The sequence below is a fragment of the Microcaecilia unicolor genome, chromosome 11, assembly GCF_901765095.1.
Source record: "Microcaecilia unicolor chromosome 11, aMicUni1.1, whole genome shotgun sequence".
NCBI classification, from domain to species: domain Eukaryota; kingdom Metazoa; phylum Chordata; class Amphibia; order Gymnophiona; family Siphonopidae; genus Microcaecilia; species Microcaecilia unicolor.
Genome location: NC_044041.1, coordinates 88602512 through 88618451, shown reverse-complemented (window position 1 = coordinate 88618451; position 15940 = coordinate 88602512). Strand labels below are relative to the sequence as shown.

General features: G+C 44.7%; 1 protein-coding gene across 2 annotated transcripts in view; it reads left to right on the top strand.

Annotated features, from left to right (window-relative positions):
- CRTC1 (CREB regulated transcription coactivator 1) overlaps window positions 1-15940 on the top strand; it is a 253322-nt gene that overhangs the window by 118273 nt on the left and 119109 nt on the right. For both annotated transcript variants that reach the window (XM_030217332.1, XM_030217331.1), the window contains exons 3-4: window positions 13404-13541; window positions 14939-15000. In XM_030217332.1, coding sequence (XP_030073192.1) covers window positions 13404-13541; window positions 14939-15000 — 200 coding nt within the window. The remainder of the gene's footprint in view (window positions 1-13403; window positions 13542-14938; window positions 15001-15940) is intronic.

Here is a 15940-nt window from a genome sequence, read left to right as displayed (position 1 = left end):
CACTTCTTTGCGATTTAGATCATTGTCATTGGAAGATGAATTCTTGACTGAATTTAACCAGAACTTAAATTGAGAGAGTTAAATCTTAGGTAAGTCAAAAACCATCAATTTCTCCATGTGGTAATTGTTTGCTAAGGCTAAGCTTGGATCCATCTTCACCAAAGTAGAAGAACAAATCCTAACCAGAGGACATAAAGTTTCTTAAAAAAAAAGAAAGAGAGAAAATCTCCAAAGAATTATCCTTATATACTCAGCCCAATCCTAGATCAGAGTTTCTAGGAATTCTCAAATATTTGGATGCTTCAAAAGATGTGGTGGTATTACTTGCAATAAAATTCTCTAGGAATAAGAAGTGAAAGTATGGCAGACATCTTTCATCACATGTCCTACTTTTAAAAGGTTGGAGACTAAATAGAAATTACAACCAATGAAAATCTCCAATTACCTTATTCTGTGGCGGTACAAAAATTTGAGGGCACTTTCTAATATTCCCCCTACCCAACTCCCAGGAAAAATTCAGAGCTAGTTGATAAGTAAAAGAATTTTAGAAAATACAATGCTGGATGCATTAATCATGCATCAGATGCGATTTCTGTAGACTAGGCTATCCTGAATTTTCACTATAATGTTATAAAGGAGTGGCTGGGTCAAAACTATTAACAATTCAAGAGCTGGTTGAGTGTGCCAAGTAACTTATCAATTCAGTATAAGAAGTATATGGTAATTCGAGGAGTGGTTATAACTGTGATGAGAAGGATGGCATGACCAAAGGCTTCTGGTCCCCTTGAAGATGTATATGCGTAGGTATCAGGTGCTTCTTATAGGGGCAAGAACCTTTTTGGAGAAAAGATAAAGGTGACAGCTTTCTTATAAATATCCAGTCTTTAGCAGTAGACAGTTTGGAACAACAGCTAGTACTTCTCAAAGAGGGCAGTTTCACTCTTACAGATGACTTTATTATCACTATAAAAGGTGCCAGTTGCTCCATTAGTCTTACATGAGACTTAGATCATGAAAGCCTACCAAGCAGTTCCAGGAAACACAAAGATCAAGAGACAGAAAAATGCAGAATTCAAACCAACACAGACTAAGCCTGGGCCTAGATTTTTTTATTTTATTTGGATACGTTAGTATGCCTAGGAGGAAGGTCTCATTTTTTTTTTTTTTTTTAGAAAATTGGAAGCATCTAACACAAATGAATAATCAATATCATCAGCAGAAAATGCAAATTATACCTGAAGTTTTGTAGCCTCCTGAGAAGTCTGACCTTTCTCCTGCCTCTTTTGAACCAATGTCAGTTATTTCCAAGAGGAGATCAGCACACACCTTATGACAAACTAGAGGGTTTTAATCTAATTGTGAAAAAATCAGGAGGATTACAGCCAATAGATTTAGTTTTGATTCCATGTGTTTATATTCTGCTTTGTCCTTCTAGGTCCAATGTGGATTACAGCAAAAAAAGAATAATAGAAAATGAATAAACAAATTAATGATGCAAAAAAGATCAAATAAAACTAAACATAAGAAAAAAAATATACTCTAAAATTGCAAAGCTGTTAATACCAAATGTTAAGAAAAATTTAACAATGCTATTTTAAACAAAAACAAACAAGAGCTGCCAGCTCCCTTTGCCCCTTCTGCGTCGGACTATTTCTGACCGGAAATGGTTTCAGGGGGTTGAGATGTGACTTCGGAAATGGTTCCAGGGGGGTTGGGGTGGGGCACTCATGTCATTGCCAAAACTCCTCCAACTACAGCATTGGGACACACAATCTCAATTTCTTTGGCAAGAACATCAGGCATTTTATCTCCTGAGACAACTTTTCTGCAGCAGAAGCTTTCGCAGTCCTCATCAGGGCTCAGAGGGGAAGGGTCCAGGTCAGGGTTGCCTTCTCACCAGGACCCAGGAAGGACCCAAATCCAAAATGACTTGACCAGTTAGTTCAACTGGTTAAGGTTTTTTTTTTTTGCTGTAGAGACTGGCTTCTCCCCCCCCCCCCCCCCCATATGTGGGGACAGACATCTTTTTTTTTGGGGGGGGGGGGGTCGTGATTTCTGAGGCTCTCTTGACTGTCAAGTTTGCTGATGGAGATGTGGGGGACGTTTCTGAGTCTTGGTTGTCCTCTGATTCAGACTCTGAGGTGGAGGTCCCATCTCAAGAAGAGGAGTAAGAGCGCTTCCCCTGTTATCAGGCTTTTCTGGTGGGAAGAGCTTTCCCACCTTATTGATTCTATGTCGGAGGCCAAGGGCCTCTCTTGATCCCTTTGGCTGAGCTGTCCAGGGATCCTATTCTAGAGGGTTTCTCAGGATCTCCAAAGCATTTCTGTCTTCATAAAGTACTCTCCTACATGGTGCTGACAGAGTGGGGAGACCTCTGTGGGGGCCCTCCAGGAGTCCAGGTAATATTTTTTCACCCCAGAGGTGGTATATGTATATCGGAAATACCCCGTGGTGAATGCCCTTGTTCTGGCAGTCATTAAAAAGGCAGCCTTTCATGTCCAGGGGGCTCTGGGCTAAAGGAGATGTATGAGAAGGTAGAGTAACAACTGAAGCTTGGATTTTCCTCCAGTGCTGCTAGGGTGCAGACCATCATTTGTGGCGGATAAGTGGCAAGAGCCTTATTACACTGCTTGCAGGTATTGTTGTAGTTCCCACAGATGACCTGATAGGAGTTGGAAGTGATTTTTTTCTGGTCAGTGTCCTCTGTGATCTGGTGCATATCTCCTCTCTGTCATTGGCTGTGGTGGTCAGGAGGTGGGTTTGTCTATGCCATTGGGCTGTGGATGCAGCCTCCAAGAAGCTTCTCAACCAGCTGCCCTTGCTGTTTGGGGAGGACCTGTGGAAGCTAGTTAAGGACATAGGAGATATCTGTCCTCTTTGGCTTCCTGAACTGCACCAGAATGGCTCCAAGTGGGCCTAGCTACTAAGGGGCACTCAAGGGATAGAGGTTGGTTCTGTTCGTGTGAGCACCGTCTGCAGTGGCGCTGGGCCCTGGCAGATCCTTTAAGCTGGGATTCTTTTATGGCCCCAAAAAGACCAAAGAAATCTGGGCCTTATGACTTGGTCAGAGGTCCCAGATCTGTCCAGTGACGGTGTGCCAGGCTCCTCAGTGGCTCAGATAGAGGGGACAGGCTGTCCCTCTTCTGCCATTAGTGGGACTGCATCACTTTCAACCAGTGATTCCTCGAGGTGGTCGAGTGGGGTTATGCCCTGGAGTTGATTCGTCCTGTTCCTGGCGCCTTTGTGGTGTTGCCCTCTGGCCCAGCAGCAGGCAGTTGTATTTACATTTCAGCACCCTATAGTACTACCGTGTTTCACCGAAAATAAGACAGTGTCTTATATTAAATTTTGCTCCCAAAGATGCGCTAGGTCTTATTTTAAGGGGATGTCTTATTCGGGAGTAGTAGAGGGACTGTGGCGGTCGGGAACAGTATTAAAGTGGGGGGCGGTATCCTGCAGGAGTAGGCCGTGGCTCGCCTATCTGCCCACAGTGACCGCAGGACTCGAGCGGAGCAGAGCCACCCTGGCCGGGCTGGGAATGGAGGAGGGCTATGAACTAGGGAAGGTAATGGAATGTGGGGCCGGGCTGCTCTGGCTGGGGGTCTCAGGAGGTTGTGAGAGGGCTTAGGGCACAGGATCATCCCTACCGTATTACAAACGTTAAAAAACTACGGTAGCTCCGTTTCCCGTTGGTGGCGCTTTATGCGCTCCTCCTGTACATTCGCAACACTTTCCATGCTTCTAGTCTGACTTAGCCCTTGGGTGATGGAGCAGCGCTGAAAGGGCTCGGTTACTCATTTTCTCTTCTTTTATTATTTCTGCAAGGGGGATGTTTCTTTTCTTTCCAGGCTCACTTACCGGTAGTTGATCTTCACAAAAGCGTGAAGGAGGATGGTAGGAGTCTGCTGGACGATAGATTTTCCATCTCAGTCTTGTTTCTTGCATTTCTTTTATGTTATTTCGTCTTTGGGTTGCAGCGAAAAAATTTAAGGTTTCTGTGTCCATGTCCCATGGGGGACCAAACAAAAACTTTGCTAGGTCTTACTTTCGGGGGAGGCCTTATATTTAGCAATTCAGCAAAACCTCTACTAGGTCTTATTTTCAGGGAATGTCTTATTTTCGGGGAAACAGGGTAGGGGCGGTAGAGCCTGGTCGCCCACAGAACTGGGGCTGGGGTGTTACTCCATTTATTTCATGATCCCAAAAAAAGGAGGCTCTTCGGCATATCCTAGGCAAATGCCTATCTAAAGGTCCAACATTTTCAGATGGAGATGCTCTGTCATCATGTCAGTCCCACTGGGTGAGTTTTTGTCCTCCCTGGATCTTTTAGAGGCCTATCTACACATTACAAGCACTACCTCTGTTTTGTGCTGTGCTGGGCTGTAATCTTCAATTTCAAGCTCATCTGCACTTCCAGAGCATTTGGGTTCATTCTTACCTAGATGATTGACTGATCCGGGCAATTTTCTGGAGGATTCCTTGGAGTTTAATTCTCAGATCATCCTCTTAGAGAGCCCAGGTTGGATGGTGAAATGGGGAAAGAGTCACCTGTCTTCTTCCCAGACCTTGGAATACCTAGGTGTTCACTTAGTACGGTGCTGGCAGTAGTCTTTTTCATGAGGGAGTGCATAGACAAGCTGCAGGCCCAGAAACACAGCTTGTTCATCCTTGAAGCTCCCCAGGCCTGGAACTATCTCCAGGTGTTGGGCTTCATGGCAGTGACCTTGAAAGTGACTTGGTGGGCACCAGTTTGCCAAGATTTTGATTACCTGATTCCGCTCCTCCCAGGGTGTGGCACAGTTAGTATTGATAGGTTCTGTTGGATCCACCTGGTTGGGGAGCTCACTGCATGGGCAGTGGCGCACAGGTGTTGGTCTCCCCCTGGAGGCATCTTGGTTCATCAACTGCCTGGAGACCCAGGTAATAAGGTTAGCACTGGTTGAGTTTCTCCCTCTGATTCGGGAGAGAATGGTCCATGTGATGACGGACAGTGTTACAGTAGTGGCCTATATCAACCAGCAGAGGGCCACCAAAAGCCAGGAAGTGGTCCTGGAAGCAGCAGCCCTTTGCTGGTTAGGTCTATCCTGTTTGCAGATGGAGTTCTTTTATTTTAATTGTGTGTTTTAATGTTTGTAAATATAAATATAGATATAGATATATAGATATATATATATAGATGGGGATCTTACTAAAGTTGATAATTTTAGACCTTTGGCTAGCATTCCATGGATAGCAAAACTCTTGGAATTTGTGGTGATTTCTTATTTTTTTATTCTTTTTAGAAGAGTCTTTGTACTTACATTCTTCCCAATATGGGTCGCCCAGTGCACACCACTGAAACTATGCTTTTAGAGCTTACAACAGAAATTAAGCACTATTTAGCCTTAGGTAAGGAGGTTGGCCTTTTGGTAGCATTTGATTCCATCAATCATGGCATTGCTTTTTAGGTTCAGGGAATTGGGGAACTAGTGCTTAAATGGTTTTCGTCTTTTTTAGGTACTAGACTATACTATGTGCTGAAAAATAGTGTTATATCTATTAGCTGGAAATCAAACTGTGGTGTCCCCCAAGTGTCTCCTTTGTCACCATAACTTTTTAATGTCTACGTGAGTCACTTAAGTGGCTATTTGCAATTTCTTAACATATTTTCATTATCTTAACGCTGACAATATTTTCGTTTTGTGTCCTATTGTTTTAATTTAGGGTTCAGAGATCCCTAGGTTCTGTCTGGTACTGGAGCTCAGCTGTCCAGTGGCAGAGAGAGCCCCCCAAGAAGGCTGGAGTGACCTTAAATCTGACTCTATCTCTAAAAAGCACTAGTACTGAGGTAATCAAGAAGTTGTGAAGTTCTAAAAGGAATTGCCACTGAGAGAGACGTTAGTCCGCCTCTCAGCACTGGCAAGGGAAAGATACCAGCCTTATGACAAACTGGATTTAGGCTACAGGTTATACAATGCAGCGAGAGAGAGCTTGATAGAGCAGAAGCATCTATACTTACAGCCTTTGATCATTAAGTGAAGTCCACAGAACATCATTTGGGATGAGGAGTTTATTTGCCAAGATACAAGTCAAATCAGTGATTGACAACAGGCAATTACAATCAATTGGTTATAGGGATATAATAATCCAGCTGCAAACAGGTGTTAATTAGTTCCTAATCTTTTATAATTTCTTTTACCAATTAAGGGTTTTACAAGGGAAAGCAATTAGGTAATTTGTCAATTCTGCTGGTCACATTAGTTTCCCTTGGAGAGAGAGAGTGCCAACCCTTCTCTCTAGCTTAAACCAGGAAATAATCTGATTTTTATAGGTGCCCTCAGGATATGGATAATATGACAGTAGATATACCTGATTGGATCTATGCTAATGTCATGGTTACCACTGATTGGCTCATGCTAATGAGTAGCTTTTATCTTGCTAACATGGTTTTGTCTTTAGCTGGCTTGACCACAAATCTTAAGCAAGACCCTGCATCCAGCTATACCTTTCCTTTCTCACACCATGGCTGACCACAATGTCACTCTGTCCTTTGGACCCCCACCCTTGTGTTTCCTGTTGTTCTCTGCAGTGCTCCAACACTGGGATTTCGAGCAAGAGCCACACAGGCCTGTAAGCTTTTCTCTCATTTTAGAGCCTGAACCAAAGTCTAGGCAGGGGACCAAGGCTCATAGCTGTAGCATTTTTATATACTCAAGATTTCATGGATAATGCTTTTTCATTACTAAAACATTATATAAGGATAGTAGAGGACTAGGCCTTGGCAAGCTTTCTTAAGTTGACTACACAGAAGATGAAACTTGCCTGGTTTGGAGATCATCGGAAGGTTTCCTTAGAAACAATAAATCTTTCATCAGGAACTACAATAAAGATAGCAAATCAAAAGAAGTTGGTATAATTCACATTGCAAGCTTACTTACGAATTCCAGACAAATCATGTAGTAAGGAAATTCTTTTTTCATTTATGAAAGCTGAGAGCAGAGCACATTTAAGCCCCAATAGTTTTCGTACAATAGTACAGACAATCCTACTTCCATTGTTGGATTTCTGTAATTCTCTATTTTGCAGTATAAACAAACAGCTGCTTCGGCTCCAACTTTTACAACATACAGCTGCTAGACTGATTTTTGGCTTGAGTAAGTTTAGTGAGGTTAATCCTCTTGATTTAATTTGCATTGGCTAAAACTGGATTCTCAAATTTGATTTAAAATAGCATGTTTGATCTATAAAAGTATATATGGTATGAATTCAGCTGTGGTAGGGAATTTAATATTATTTCCAGGTCTTAGAGGACATATAAGAAGTTCAAAAAATTTGACTCTTGATATTCCTTCTTTAAAAAATATATGAGGTTGAAATCTGTCTGGGATTCCTTAGCTTCAGCAGCAGATGAATCCAGGAACTGGTGGGTTGTATCCGAATACCAGCAGGTGGAGATAGAGAACACTGAAAGAAGGTAATGATCCAGAGAGCCCAGGTCCTTCCCTCTTTAGTTTATTTCTATCTCCAGCAGGTGTTAGACGGATCTTAACAGCTCCTGGATTCTGTTGGAAAGAAGTAGGCTCCTGGTCTGCCCAGTTGAGCTTGAGTAGTATGGCTCGAGGTGCCCACTTTAAAGGCATACCTGGTTGCAAGTCCCTGCCTTACCCGTGTAATCTTTCTCCTGTGCTGCCGTTCTGTGCTGTGCTTGCTGTCTGCCTGGACCTCTCTCACAGGAAAAAAAAAAAGTAATAAGCAGCACGTTACCAGACCCGAGCTCCTTGGACCTAGTGTTGGGGCGCTGAACCGCCATGTTGTTCCTCCTGGGAGGTCCGCTACGGGCCTAATCGACGGTGGGAATGAGTCTTGTGATTTTATTTCCCTCAGTACTTGTGCCTTTTGGACTGGAGTTGTGGCAGCAGAAACCGTTAAGCGTTGCTCACGCTGTGGCAAGCGGCGCAATGCGGCGGGGGTATGTAGCTCGACCTGCCTGGAAGGCTTGGGGGCCTTCGGGTGCGACGGCAGCCACCAACACTGAATTTTCCCGTGCGCCCGCTCTCGGCGCGGGCGCCATCTTGGACACACCAGAGCAGACCGACCATGCGGTTCTTCAGGCAGAGCCCTGTTACTGGTGTAGGGGAACAAGGGAATCCATTCTTTTAATGCACCAGGCCTTTTTAATGAAGCAGGCCTCCCCCGTGGCTGTCAAACTGCTTCTGCAGTCCGCAGTTCCTGCATCCCAGGATTTTCCTGCACTTGAGAAAGATGCCTTATCCTCCCTTGCAGGGGACGCCCCTTCACTGAAACGTATGCGGGTCCACTCTGTTTCAGTGGCAGGCTCTCTTAACACCGCATTGTCCTTCTTAGTCCCTTGGTGGGGACGCAGAGGGTTCCTCCAGGCCCGTCTGGGGTGGAGGACCTGAAAGAGGGAGAGATTCTTCAGGATGAACAGGACGAGCACTCTGCTGTCCGTATTTTTCATAGGGAAGAGCTTCCCTCGCTTATTTTGGACTCCTTACAGGCTCTAAATATTGAAGACCCGGAGCGGGTAGCGGCCTCTGCTGTTACTGTTAAGATGGTCAGCACTAGGAAGCCTTCCCGGGCTTTTCCCGTGCATGAGGCTATTCAGGACCTCATTACAGCACAGTAGACGGAGCCTGATGGGGCCCTGAAAGTATCTCGGGCTATGTCCCATCTCTACCCAGTGGGGGAGCCTCATCTCTCTCTGTTTACTTAATTCCGAAGGTAGATACGCTCGTGACGGCTGTCACTAAGAAGACCACCCTCCCTGTGAAAGGAGGGGTGGCATTGAAGGATTTGCAGGATCGCCAGTTAGATGCTTCTTTAAAGCGTTCCTTTGAGGTTTCGGCCCTGGCCCTGCAAGCTTCTGTTTGCAGTTTGTATGCAGCAGAGAATCACTGGCCTGGCTTCAGCAGGCAGTCCAATCCAGCATGGACTCCGCGGACTCTGTGGCGGATGTTGCGCCTCGCATGGAGTCAGGGCTGGCTTTCTTGGCCGATACCCTCAATGATTTGGTGAGGGCCTCCGCCAAACAGATTTCGTTGGCAGTGACAGTGCGACGATTGCTATGGTTTCATCATTGGTCAGTGGATATGGCTTCTAAGCAACACCATACCAAATTACCCTTTCGGGGAAAGCTTTTATTTGGTGAAGATTTGGAGACGCTGGTACGAGATTTGGGGTATTCCAAATCCTAGCGGCTGCCTGAAGATCGATCAAGGTCAACTTTCAAGGTTTCGTGAAACATGTCTATACCGATCTGGACGTTCCTCAGGTTCCTTTCAGCGCTCCAGATTTCAGCAGCATTCTTCCTTTCATTCGGACAAAAGATCCGCAACCGCTGCCCAGAAGCAGTGAGGGCCAGGATGGGTTCCACAATGATGGTGTACCGGTCCACTCTTGAATTCCGAGCATATGGGGCTGCTTGTCCCTTTTTTACGGAGTGGGCCAAAATCATCATGGACCAATGGGTGCTCAACGTGGTCAGAACAGGGTACAGGTTGGAGTTCGTGACTCTCATTGGAGACACCTTTTTGGAAACCCGTTGTGGCACGGCCGTGTGCAAAACGTTGACATCCCTGCGGTAATTGGGAGCGCTAGTGCCCGTTCCCCAGGCCGAGCTGTGTGTAGGCCGGTACTCCATTTATTTTGTGGTACCTCGGAAAGGGAGGGTCTTTCAGACCGGTACTCGACTTGCGCAAAGTAAACAAGTGCCTGAGAGTGAGGCATTTCCGCATGGAAACTCTGCGTTCAGTGATTGCGGCGATGCAACCGGGGGAGTTCCTCACTTCGCTGGATCTCAAGGAGGCATATTTGCATATTCCAATTTGGCCTCATCACCGATTCCTACGCTTCGCAATTCTACGCCAGCATTTTCAGTTTCGGGCATTGCCGTTTGGGCTGCCCATGGCACCGCACACATTCTCGATCGTAGTGGTGGCAGCATTTCTTCAGAAACAAGGAATCGGAGTCCATTCGTATTTGGACAATTGGCTAATCCGGGCTAGCCACAGCTCAGGTGATTGAGGTTCTTCAGGCCTCGGTTTTTTCCCAAGTTGGCTGATCCCCTCTCAGTCACTCGACTATTTGTTAGTCTCTTTCCACACAGCTCTAGGCTTCGTCTATCTTCCCGAGGACAGACAGTTCAAATTGCAATCTCACATTCTTCAATTGATCAGGGTGCCTTTCCCCCGGGCTTGGGATTATGTTCAGGTGCTCGGTTTGATGGCAGCCACCCTGGAAGTGGTGCCATGGGCGAGGTCTCACATATGGCCCCTGCAGCATGCTCTGCTCAGTCGGTGGTCTCTGATGTCTCAGGAATATCAGCGACGTCTTCCTTGGAAGCCTCAGGCCAGGGTCAGCATGTCTTTGTGGCTCTCTGAAACCAGTCTGCGGTGGGGGATGCCTCTCACTACCCCACAAAGGCTTCTAGTGACCACCGATGCCAGTCTCTCGGGATGGGGGAGGCGCACTGCCTGCATCATTATGCTCAGGGGTAGTGGACAGTGCTGGAGTCGAGTTGGTCCATCAACCGTTTGGAGTTGAGGGCCATTCGGCAAGCCTTTCTAGCGTTCACGCAATTCTGAACAGTCTTTGGTGAGAGTACTGTCAGACAATACGACAGCGGTGGCCTACATCAACTGCCAAGGTGGCACACAAAACAGACAATTGGCCGCAGAGGCGGCAGCCATTCTGTCTTGGACAGAGCGGCATCTTTTACTCGTGTCGGCGGCGCATTTTGCTGGAGTAAGCAATGTACAGGCCGATTTTCTCAGTCACCATTCTCTCGATCCAGCGGAATAGGAACTGGCGACGGAAGTATTTCAGCAGATTTGCCTCAAGTGGGGCACTCCACGGATTGACCTCATGGCATCCAGCAAGAATTCCAAGGTGGAACAGTTCTTCAGCAGAAGAAGAGAGCCCGGCTCCGCAGGGTTGGACGCTCTGGCGCAACAGTGGCTGTTGTCCCCGCTTCTCTATGTGTTTCCACCGTGGCCCTTGATCGGGCGGGTTCTTCATCGAATTTGACGCCACCAGGGTCGTGTGATATTGATAGCGCTGGACTGGATGTGACGTCCATGGTATGCAGATTTGATTCAGATGCTGGTGGAGACTCCCTTCTGTCTTTCTTTGCTGCCCAACCTTCTGCATCAAGGGCCGGTAGTTATGGAAGATCCTTGCCGCTTTGGTCTTACAGCCTTGCTCTTGAAAGGGCAAAATTGAGAAAGAAGGGATATTCTGACAACGTCATTGCAACTTTGCTGCGCGCTCACAAACGATTGACGACTACTGCTTATGCCTGAGTGTGGTGGACTTTTGAGGCGTGGTACGCAGCCCATGCTTGGTCGGCCTTTCAGGCGTCCTTGTCCCAATTGCTAGCCTTCTTGCAGGAAGGGTTGAAGAAAGGTCTCGCCTACAATTCCCTGCGTGTTCAAGTGGCAGCGCTAGTGTGTTTTCGGGGACGTGTGGCTGATTCATCGTTGGCAGCTCATCCGGATGTGGGACGTTTTTTGCGGGGGGCCTTGCACCTTCGTCAACTGTTGCGTAGTCTGGGTCCTACCGGGAGTTTGGGGCCTTGCCTGTGGGACAGTTGGCTGGAATTTTATTTTATTAAATCATCTTTCTAAAGCTAGGTTGAGTACAATGGAGCTAGCAGACCTTTAGAGTTCTAAATTTTTGTTATAAATAAGGAGAAGTGGTTTATTTTTTTTAGGCTGTTCAAGATCCATTATTTCAAATCTTTCTTCATTCAGATGTTTTTAGATGCTTAAGCAAATAATTCGTTAGATGTCGACTGGTAGATGTTTCTGTGTGTTGTACTGTCCTAGTTTTGCCCGCAACCTCGGAGTCATCTTTGACTCCTCTCTCTCCTTCTCTGCGCATATCCAGCAGATAGCCAAGACCTGTCGCTTCTTCCTCTTTAACATCAGCAAAATTTGCCCTTTCCTCTGTGAACACACCACCCGAACTCTCGTCCACACTCTCATTACCTCTCGCCTGGACTACTGCAACTTACTTCTCACCGGCCTCCCACTTAGCCATCTCTCCCCCCTTCAATCTGTTCAGAACTCTGCTGCACGTCTCATATTCCGCCAGAACCGATATATCACCCCTCTCCTCAGGTCACTTCACTGGCTTCCGATCAGATACCGCATTCAATTCAAGCTTCTCCTTCTTACCTACAAATGCACTCAGTCTGCTGCCCCTCACTATCTTTCTACCCTCATCTCCCCTTACGTTCCCGCCCGTAACCTCCGTTCACAGGATAAATCCCTCCTCTCAGTACCCTTCTCCACCACCGCCAACTCCAGGCTCCGCTCATTCTGCCTCGCCTCACCCTATGCTTGGAACAACCTTCCTGAGCCCTTATGCCAAGCCCCCTCCCTGCCCGTCTTCAAGTCTTTGCTTAAAGCCCACCTCTTCAATGCTGCATTCGGCACCTAACCCTTACCGTTCAGTGAATCCAAACTGCCCCAATTTGTCTGCCCCTATCGGACCGACTGTTCACTTGTCTATTGGATTGTAAGCTCTTTGAGCAGGGACTGTCTCTCTTTGTTAAATTGTACAGCGCTGCGTAACCCTAGTAGCGCTCTAGAAATGTTAAGTAGTAGTAGTAGTTTAGATTTAGATTTATTATTTATAAAAGAAAACAAATATATACACTCATATCCTAAAAAAAGTTCATTGTTCCTTGAAAAGGGAGCACATGCTTCCCAAGGAGTAAATCATGTGTGCTCAGAAGAGGCAAAATAAACAAACACATTAAATGGGCTTTCAAATAATGTTTATATGATATTAGGTAAGTCTCATTTGTCAGTCCACAAGACAACATTCCATTCAGTTGGTCCAGCAATTAAACAAAGTCCCTTTTCTAGTCACATTCAGACACAGATGGTTCTGAGCAGTCACAACAAAATTACCAGCTACCAGTGAGCGTAGTTGTCGTGAGGGCACATATCTTTTAACAGCATTTTGCAGATAAGCAAAAGAATTTTGATATAACACACAATGAACCATCAAAAGTAATTTAAACTTAATGAAAGCAATTGGCAACCATCACAGCCTCTTCAGGTAAGAAGTAATATGTTCAAACTTTAGCAGACCAAAAATCAGATTGAATACTGGTAGCAGAAAGTCCCAGATAAACAATGTTGGCAGTAGTCCCAAGGTTTTAGCCTTGGTAGAGGCCTAAAACCATGGCTTCTACCGCACTCACCAAATCTATTTTCAGCAACAAACGCCACAACTGACTCTAAGTGCAACTTAAAAGTGAGCTTTGAATCAGCTGCTGAATCTGTGTTTTATTCTTTTTGTTTTAATTGTGATCTGCTCCAGTCTCTCTTCTGTAAATGGAGGGGTAGAATATAAGACGTGAACTAAACAATTGAATTACAATTTTCTTTTAGACTCCTTTTCAGCCATCTGGATTGGACACAAGTAGGACAACTCGGCATCATGGGCTGGTAGACAGAGTATATCGAGACCGAAATCGCCTTGGGTCCCCACATAGGCGCCCACTATCTGTGGATAAACACGGACGTCAGATATCCTTTTATTTACCTTACAGTTGTAAAATATAAAAGGTGTTAATTTTGTGTACTTCAAAATTGGGTCAGTTATTACATTTAGATAATATCAGTATTTCCATTTATTTTTTGAAAGTCAGCGTAAGATTGACGAGATTAATTTTTTCTTAACTTAAGTTTTCTAATATTCAACATCGTTGGTAGGGGATAGGATTTGATTTACCATCTGTCTGTGGTTACAGTCAAAGCAGTTTACATATTATAGACAGGTACTTATTTGTTACCTGGGGCAATGGAGGGTTAAGTGACTTCCTAGAGTCACAAGGAGCTGCAGTGGGAATTGAACCCAGTTCCCCTGGTTCTCAGGCCACCATTAGGCTGGTCTGACCTGATGGCTCAGAGGCAAGTGCTGTGCATCACTGTGTGAAACACCTAGGTTCAATTCCTAAGGCCCAGCTTGTGCTCATTGTGCTTGTCAGGACTGAAGATTCTGTGGAGGTAGCGTAGCTCCTGGGAGGGGGGAGAGTCTTAGCCATTGGACAGTTGTGACATCTGTTGAATGGGTTAGTTAGTGTCACTGCACTGACTGGGCTAAATAGTAGTTTATAAAATAGGGAACCCCCCCCCCCCACACACACACACACACTCACACACATCTTCCAGGTAGTGAAAGGCTTTATGGTACTGTAACCTTAAAAGAGACCATTTTTAATTGAGCTAGAAGACCAAAGGAATAGAAGCAAACTACTGGGCCCCCAAAAATACACACTGTGGTCAGCTTGTGCAGTGAGATCAGGAGAGTAGATTAAAAAAAGGGAAAGTGAGTGTCAGAGGTGAGAGTGGGTTACTGGACCAGTTCAGTGTTGCAATTTGTTTTGTCTTTGTTTGTGACCAGCAAAGGAGTTGCACGTGCTTCCTGTCCGTAAAGTGACTCCTTGCGTCCAGTACATAGTAAAGGTAGAGTACACATCCTGGCAGCCTTTCCAGTTCATACTTTGCCAAACTGGCAGCCTGGTGTTTGGCTCATGTATGCTTTGTTGACATTAGTCTAGAATGCAGTTTAAAACTGAGTCTGTATTCACTTGCACTATCAGGAGCTATTGAAAGAGAGATGTGTTTGTACTGTTTTGAATAATTGTACTTAAAAAGGCAGGTAACATTGAAAATAAGAGTGTAACAGTGATAATATAACTGGTAGATATAATCATGTGTTTGGTGTTAGGTGTTAATATTTTGAACAAGCTATCACATGTTTTAAAGGTGTATCATTAGGTTTGTTTTTTTTTAAGTTTATTTTTATTACAAAATATATCCATTTTCTAAATTAGAGATTATATGAAAGACATGCAGATTGTTTCTAGACTTATTGTATAAATGACAAGAGCCCATCATTTTCCCTTAAATCAATACATCACGTAGACAGTTGTCCATATGGCACTGTGTATTTGTCGCCTCCACCAGATACCAGCTGGAGAAGGTTAGTGAAAGGATTTGATTTCATAAACTGTTCAAACTTGATAGATTGGCAATGGAATTTCTGGGTGCAGATGTGTAGGAAAAGCCACATCTTTGCTTTCTATGTATGGAGGAAATTAAGTTGTACCATAAAAATTGTGCATGGCATATACAATAATACTATTAATTAAATATTTAATCTGTTGTCAGGTGATTTGCAGTAATCCACGTTTAATGTTGAGCTGCTTTGCATGCATTATTAACATGCTTTTTGTTTGTCCATGCTAACGTATTAATGCAAACATTAACATGTGTCTTATGTGCATTGTATTTTGTGTTAACATTAGTACAGTTTAGTATATGGTCCCCGTAAGTGTTATATGCGGTATCTGAATTTGGATTATTTAACAAAATACACGAGTTTCACCTATCACATGTAGTGCTGTCCCTGACAGATGGCAGTCTATTCCTTTTTTCCTCCTTGACAGTGTCCTCCTTTTCTTATTCTGTGGTTTTATTGGCACCAGAAACTATACACACACTTTATTTTTGATAGTGAAACAATTGGTGAATGAGTACACCACAGTGCAAAAATGCATCTCATGTTCATCTGGGTAATCTAAGGTGCAAATCTTCATCAGCTAAGTTGTAGATCATGGGAGCAGGGGTCATGTGATAGATAGCATGATAGGCTTTTGGAAGTACAGCATTGTTGATAGCAGTAGACATACTCGAGTTAATGATTGTAGAAAAAGTGACTATGGCAGAGAGGAAGGTAAGTGAGTGAGCGCCCACAGTTTGTGTTTTCTGAGAATTCATGGCTTTTATAATTGTCCACTAATAATCAGGTGTCTGGAAGTTAAACATGCTTATTGGTGGCAGTTTCTGTCCTTGACAAATTGAATAAACATTAATTGGTGACTGTCAACATAATGATGGGAAATGCTTCTACTGATTGGAAA